Raw genomic sequence first — 8,086 nt, 5'->3', positions numbered from 1 at the left:
TCAAATCTGTGATGAATTAAACGCCTGTGTGGGAGAGGATGATGAAGAGAGAGACTGTGTTTGTGTTTGTCAGTCTGCTCTGAGTCTGAGCTGCTATTACAGACATCAACTGATCTGTCAAAAATGGTGGAAATAAAATCTGACTGGTTCCAAAGTGTGAACCCCACCCACAACAGACAGCCAAGCCTGCTTTCTCATTTTATGCAGAACTTCTGAAAAACAAAGAACATATCTGATGATAACACAGAATTTACATTCTGAATTATTTCAAAATCAATTTATATAAATAGATTTTTTATTAGTAAACACTTGCTTAGCATAACAAAGACTATAAATGTTTATCATAGAGCGGTAAGTTCAATTTAAATATGTTTTATATTTATTTCTGTTTTAAGATACTTAAGTTAATTCAGAGTGACAAGATATAAGCAGGACTCAAATATGGATTCATTTAGTCTCAGAATGTTGGTCAATGTTTAACTTATTAAATCAAACCAAATCAAATTTTATTTGTATAACACATTTCAGCAGCAAGGTGCTTTACATCATATCAAACACAGAAACACAAAGTCATCAAGTGGGGGTTCTTGCTTTTGCATCCATAAAAGGTTTACCGGTTACTTAGGTCTTCAGGTTGGAACAACAGAACTCAGATCATTGCAAGTGCACAGTGACTCCTACTGGTGTACTGGTAACATTGCAACCTCTAAAACTGGAGCGCAGTTCAAATCGTCTTGGTTCCTGGACAAACTACCAGCCTGAGTGAATAATTTCTATTGTCTGTAACCAAAATATTAACCTTGTCTTATAAAGGAAATGACTTTCATCTGAAGATAAATTCCTAATCTTCCGAGTAAGTTATGAATGTGATTAAAACAAAAAGAGGAGATTAATTATTCTTCATTTTGTTCAAAAACTTTTGATGTGTTAAAAAAAATAAACAAACTTGCCTGCTAAGAATTACAGGAAGAAACGTCTCTTAATTCAAATCCGTCTATTTACTGTTAAAATACTAGATGATCACTAAAGTAAATAAACAAGCAAACATAATTAACTGAGCAAGCTTATTACCATAATTCTAAGCAAGACGATTAATTTATAAGATGTACAATTTTGCTGACAGATAAATTGTGTTTAGTGCTAATCGCTAATCAAAAACTAAGCTGATTAAAACATATCTGTTTAATTCTCAGGTGTAAAAGTGAATATAGCTTTTGAGATTCAGGTTTGGAGTTTGATGACCTAACTTTAATTTTGATTTTATTTGTTTTAGTCTTAGAAGGGAGAGAAAGAAAGATGAGAATGAGAGACTGGCAGGGAATTAACCCACATAGAAAATGATGAAAGCACAAAATTTCAAGGGTTTGCTCAAACTGCCTTATTTTAAGATACAGATAATGAAATGTATTTAGCTGATAAATGAAAACATGAATACATAAAATTTCCTTTAGCTCAAATAAAACTTAAGTGGTTTTGTTTTGGTCAAAATAAAGTCAGCACGCTAATGTAATTAAAATGCTGTGGTTTGATCTTGGTGAAGAAATTCTTGGTGGAAACCCTCTGATGTGGCTAAATTGCTGTAATTTTTTATAAAGAGCAGAGGTCCAAAAAGCAGACTCATTTCAGTTATCACAAATTCTTTTTAGAAGTTGTTTCCACCAGGGTTAGAACAACAGGAACAAACTTTAAGGGAAAATTGCTTCTTTGTATGGAGGCACAATCGTCTGGAAAGTAAAACATCAAGTTTTGCATAGTATCAAAACTTGATGATCTGAACTTAGTTAAACAAAACAAGGAATCAACAAGATTTTCACAGCCCTTTAATTGCAAATTGAGCTCAGTGACAGTTTTGCTCCATCTGTGCAGCAGGGGTTAAAAGTACCACTTAGATATTCATTCACATATATCAGCCCCTCTGTTCTCAAACAAACATTGTCCTTGACTTCCTTTCAGCGTTCTGTTTTTGATTCCAAAAGTCCCTTTCTGGCTGGAAGGCAAACACAGAAGAACAAACTTCAGTTCAGAACCGTTAGCTTTCCATCCGTACGTCTGTGGCCATGGACATCTGCACATTTTTGCTGCTAATATCGCTCTTGTCTCTTCACTCTTTCCATGTGAACGGGGAGGGTTTTCTGCTGATGCCCATCGAGCTCGCTCCAGTTCCCTGTAACGACAAAGCTGTGGAGAAGCTTTCTCGCCTGGCTGTCACTTACATCAACGAGGATCGCACCGAAGGCTACAAGTTTGCCCTCAACCGCATCGCCAATGTCTACCTGCACGCTCAGGTCAGGTCAGCAAAAACATCAACAACTAGTGGGAAGTTCTTCAGCTACACACAAAAAGTAGTGTAGTCCAATGTCCAATGTGTCCAATAGGCTTTTACAGCAGTTTTGCTGCTCTGGGCCTAATAAAAGAAACAATAATGGGACATCTGTAGCTAAAAACAACAGGAAATATTTGCTGTCAATCCTTTGCTGTAATTGGTTTCCTCTGACGAATCTCACTTTTAATATTTGTTCAAATAAAATTCCTTTGAAGCCTAATAAAAGATGGTCAGTGGGACTGGAGTAACTATTAATAAAGTCCAGGTCATTTCAGTACACACCTGCCTCTGCAAAGCGGTTTAATGAACTTTATGCTCTGCTGCCGAAGTCTAAGAACTAACTGTGAAATCGATCAGGTTTTAACAGATATTATTTAACCTTCTAACCTAAAAGTAATCATTTATTTTCAGGGCAATGGCTAAAATCAATATCATACAATGTACAGCATATATGAGAGTTTCCATGTATGTGAACTATACACTCAGCATTTGCCAGATGTTACAGTAACCAGAAAAAAGACAGTGGCTCATGTAATCTGCGACTTGTGTTTGCATTGTGAATAACAGGGACCAGGGGGTAATGTGTATTATCTGGACCTGGATGTCCTGGAGACCAAATGTCACATCGGGAGTCCAAAACCGTGGAAGCGTTGTGACGTCAGACCCTTCATGGAAACAGTAGGACACACAAAAACACGAACGCTTTGTTCAGATGCAAATGTTTGCATTTGTGCTATACATCTCATGTTGTTGGACTTCTTCTTTTTCTGCTTGAAATATCTTGTTTCTGCTTGTTCTGCTAAGCAGTTTGACTCTGCTCTAGCTTAATTTTACTCAAGCTAGAAGCTCAAGTTTGGGAGGCTTGGTGCTTTTTTTGTGTTCCTTGTTCTTTAGGGTTATTTTGAGCTACTTTAGACTTGTTTCTGCATTTCATCATTTAATTTGCACTTAGCATTCTTTAGTTTATTTTAGTCCAATTCTTCACAATTTATATTGTGTTTTGGTTTTGTGAAACCATCTTATTTGTAATAAATCCTTTATAAATTTCATTTGTTTCTCTGGACACGCTATATTACCTCTCTTGTTCCCTTAGACCTTAACAAGCACGAGTGACAAAGGGAACTTTAAACTTAATTGGCTTGAGTCATTAATTGGCGTCATGACTCAATTAATGACTCAAGTTTTGACAAAATTATTATATTTTATCAAATAATTTATTTGACAAAATTATTTTCAAAGACAGATGTCAGTTATGACTGAATGATTAAACCAGAGAACTTGTCTTTCTGATTTCTTTCAGCAAATCTCTGGTAACTGCAACACCACCATTCTGCACACACCAGAGGGTTACTCCTACCTCTACAGCTATGACTGCGCTCTTGTGCCAGGTAAAGCTTTTTATTCTCAAACACAATGAGCATAATACAGTAACATGTCAACATATTTAAAAAATTAACTACGTAGCTTTGTTATGCGATGAATGGCTGCTCTTTGTGCCATATAAACTGTGTTGCTAAAGCTTCAGCTATTGCGCCAAATGTTTGTCTTTCTAAATCAGTTGTGGTCAAAACGTTATCCACTAATTTAAAGCTGATTTCAACCATTGTCCTTATTTTAATTGTTTTATTTTAATTTCACAATTTTTTTCTGTAAGCTCTAGTTTGTGTTTTAACCCATATCTTTATAGATCAATAAACCTATTGTTAGATCTACAAGATGTGCACAAGATCACTCAGGCAAGCTCTTGTCGCTGCAGATCCGCCAGAGAAGCTCCAGCAGACTTGTCCAACTTGTCCCGTCCTGCTCTCCGTAGACAGCCCGGTGGCCATGGACACTGCAGGGATCACTCTGGAGGCCTATAAGAGGCAGTCCACTCTGGGCGCTGGGCTTGGCGTGAAACGGATCACCCGAGCTGCGGTTCAGGTACTGCAGTGGTCAAACGAGTCTCTGCTCCTGAATTCATTGCTCAACAATGTATTGAGTGTTAGTTTTATGGGGAAACTACACTGAAGATTAATCTTTGGGTGTGTTTGGGCAGACATTATAGGGCAGGTTTTAGCTTCTTTGGGCCAGTTGAAAACCATTACCACTCAGCAATAACTATAATGCGATGGAAGCACAAGGTTTCAAAGGATCAATGAAGATTTTTTTTACGCCTTTATGGCTTGTCCAGCTTATGTTTGGGGAGAAAATACAGAGCAGAATAGTTTATTTGTAAACTAAATCTTTGTATATTGCCTCTCATGGTAAATGGCCGTGTAGCTGTGGGATGAAAACTAACGGGTTATGGCCAATGATGGTCATTACAGAACATTTCACATAAAAACACAACGACTCTCCGCCTGACAGTACATGTGAATGTATTTGTGCAGTTTGTCACATCATTTTATTACACAGAATGTGCCAAAAAAAGCCGTGTTTGTGGAGTACACGGTCCAGCAGTGTCCAGAGGGATTTACGGAGAGAGGGACCTGCCAGCGACTGACTCTCAAGTCAGACACACAGGTACTTCAGCAGGCATGAACCCGGTCAAACGTCAAAGGGTCGCTCCACTAGTAACATCTGTGACTAATGTATATTATTTTTTGTTAATTTGCTGTTGCACATTTATTTTATTTTTTTTTTTACATTCCTAAGAGATGATCCTGCTGGAAAATATTAAACATATTACAGTAAGATTGTTCTTCAACTTAGAAATCTACTATTGTGTATGTCTGAGTGCACAAACGAAAGTCAAATAAATTAGTATGTAAACTTGCACTATGAATGTGGAAAAGTCTAAACTTTAATTTGGGTACATGTAGTAATAACTCCCCCACTAAGAAATAACCTTCAGACAAAAATGACTATCACATTTAGAGACACACTTAAAATGAAAATTATTATTAAATAAAATTTTAGTTTATAGTTTGGTTTAGATTCTTTAAAAAACATAAGAGATTAGTTATGCAATGCTTCCTAGTATATATTTGACATGGCTCAGAAGCCAATTTATTCCCACCACTCTCCAAAAATGGAAAGACAAGAAAACATGCTTTTTAACTAATGCAAATACAATAAAATATATTTTTCTTGTTTCTGCTTTAGTTAGATCCTTTTTAGAGAACTGTCAGTTTTCTCAGTGTGAAATTTTTAGGTGAGCAAACAAATGTAACAGCTGCTGTTATTCCTAGCAAAAACGTCTACAACCTCAGTCTAAAATTAAAAATAATAATAAATAACAGAACTAACACACAACAAGGAGACACCCAACAAAGAATGAATTCACTATGTTCTATGAATAGATTAAACAAAGTTGTTCCAGAGAGTAAATAATGCCGTCAACCCTCCTAACATTTTGAAGGTAATTAATGTTGTCAAAGCTTCAGTTTGCATCTTATTTGTTGCCACCTGAGCAGTTCCTGGACATGTTCTTTTTTAACATGACAAGTTATTCTCTATTTTTAAGCTTTGTGTTGTTAAAAGGCTTCAGTGTAGGATTTTTTTTCTTACTTCAAAACTTTGACAGGATTTGGAATTATGCTGACACTCCATCTAAATATTTGAACAACTGCTAAAAACATAAATTGTCTTTCTTCCCCTTCCCTCAGACGGCAGGTTTCTGTACAGGATCCATGTACGGAGATGTGAGCGAACACCCGGATGTCCTGGTGTCCTGTGAGATGTACAAGATACAGGTACAATAACAAAAAAGTTAATGTTCTGTTGTATTTTACACCACATCATAGAAGTCATTTCCATTGGAAACAACACAAATCAGTAATCAGCATGATTAAAATAAAGAAAAGCATAAATAGAAAAGTCCTTCAACATTTTTCAACAAAACTTGTTCATTTGCAATTAAACAAATTTATATTGAATAGCTTTTTTACAAACAAAATTGCAACAGAACTATTAAAAGAACCATGTGACGTGAAATTACTTAGAAATTTAAGGCATTAAGACTTCAACAGTATGCAACATTCAGATTACAAAGGACCAAAATGTCCACAAGAATGTATGAATAAATCGTTCAACAATTATTATGGTGAATTTTAAACAAAACTGGGAAAATTCAAACATTATGTTTCTTAGGGGACTTATAAATGTGAAAGACTTGCATGATGATTGTTGAAAGGTCATGTAAGCCTGATTCAAATAATTTATTTAGCAGATTTTTTTTCTGGCTCTAGAGCTCTGTTTTTAGCAGTAGTTTATGTGACTGTTTAGTGAACATAATGTTGCTTGGCGCCCTGCATGTCTGAACAAGCTGGTGATTTTATCTGTTTATCTGCAGAATGTGGACATGGTCCAACCGGTAAAACCTCAGGTTCACGACCTCCCCGCAGACACCATGTTCCCAACATTTCCACCTCTGCCTGATGATCCTTCGATTGACCTGCAGCCCCTTCCCTCTGACCCTCCGACTCCCGATGTCGCTCAGCCAGCTCTGATTGACCCCACAGCTATGCCCTCTCTTCCTACAGATCCCCCAGTTGTGGTTAACCCCTCGGTCCTTCTTTCTTCTTCCAGTGAGTCTGCTGAGAGAATAGTAAGCCAACAGCAGCACAGAGGGACTCTGGATTCATCCTCTGAGGAAATTGGAGTCCTGGTGGCCCGGCGTCCACCGTTCAACTTCCGTTACCCAAGACGTAAGCGTGACAAGCGGCAGAGCTTGACGGAGACCTCTCCCTCACACAGTCCGGTGTTCCTGTCTGATTTCCCCAGCGGGTCATCTCCTTTTCGATCCTGTCCTGGTCCGGCTCGATATGCCACAGCATAACCAGTTCTTTGCTGCTCAGAAATCCATTTACTCATGTATGATTTACCCACTGAGAGTCTGAACCGATAAACTGCTCCAATCCTCGTCACTGGAGGCTTGTAATAATTTGTGTTAATGAGAGGAAAGCATTTTTTTCTCTGTGGCCTTCAAGCGACCTCTCTTCTGTACTGTTGCTCCCAAAGCAGCTCAAACATGAATTTAAATATGCCTACTCACATTTTAAGAAATTGTAATAAATCTCCAGTAAACTACTTGAAGATAATACAGAAGTTTGGATTTATTCTCTCTTTTTAAAAAAATCTAAATTTAAATCTTTTTTTAGACCTGAATATTTCAACTGGTCAAATATTCAGCTTGATTTCAGCAAACCTATGCAAATATTTACTATATTTTTAAAAAGTAAGTTTCCCATTTTGAAAATATTTATGTTAAATAATGTACCTGATGTTAGTATAAGAATATTTGTTGGATTTAATGTCACTTATTCTTTCCCTGTGATATAATTACAACATATACTTATATATCCAAGATGTATGGGAAAGATAAGGAAACATGTTTTACAGGTGTCCTTGACAACCTTCACAAGTCTACATAGCATTTTGTGTAGCAATAACATTGAATAATAAATAAAAACCATTTTTAGTACCTCAAAAAGCCCTGTATGAAAACTGCAATAACAGATGACGGGAAAGGGGCAAAAGGTCTAAAGCCATCCATAACAAAAGTTGGAAACGACCCGGATAACGTAAAATTAACATAATGGAATATTGTCTCAAATATATTTACGATAAAGTACAACATCAATAGCATGTTTTGTTTCAGAAATGGGGGTAGGAAACGACAAAATGGCAACGCCTGGGTATTTAAGGCGGGCAGGATATTTGCAAAGTAGCAAACAGATCAGAAATAACGTAAGCAATATTAACTTTGAACAGCAGATGGCGGAAGTGAGCATCAAAATGTATCTAACTAACAGAGCGTGTGGTTTCCAGCTAATACTT

General features: G+C 36.8%; 1 protein-coding gene across 1 annotated transcript; it reads left to right on the top strand.

Annotated features, from left to right (window-relative positions):
* Positions 1 to 1,959: 1,959 nt before the first annotated feature.
* si:ch211-262h13.5 (uncharacterized protein LOC571127 homolog) lies at positions 1,960 to 7,173 on the top strand. The gene is made up of 7 exons (XM_044128768.1): positions 1,960 to 2,285; positions 2,891 to 3,001; positions 3,624 to 3,711; positions 4,080 to 4,246; positions 4,721 to 4,828; positions 5,914 to 6,000; positions 6,600 to 7,173. Exons 1-7 carry the CDS (start codon positions 2,058 to 2,060, stop codon positions 7,083 to 7,085), a joined length of 1,275 nt encoding a protein of 424 aa, XP_043984703.1. The 5' UTR covers positions 1,960 to 2,057; the 3' UTR covers positions 7,086 to 7,173.
* Positions 7,174 to 8,086: the final 913 nt, after the last annotated feature.

Source organism: Gambusia affinis, linkage group LG10 (genome assembly GCF_019740435.1).
Source record: "Gambusia affinis linkage group LG10, SWU_Gaff_1.0, whole genome shotgun sequence".
Classification (NCBI taxonomy): Eukaryota; Metazoa; Chordata; class Actinopteri; order Cyprinodontiformes; family Poeciliidae; genus Gambusia; species Gambusia affinis.
This window is presented reverse-complemented; position numbering and strand designations above follow the sequence as displayed.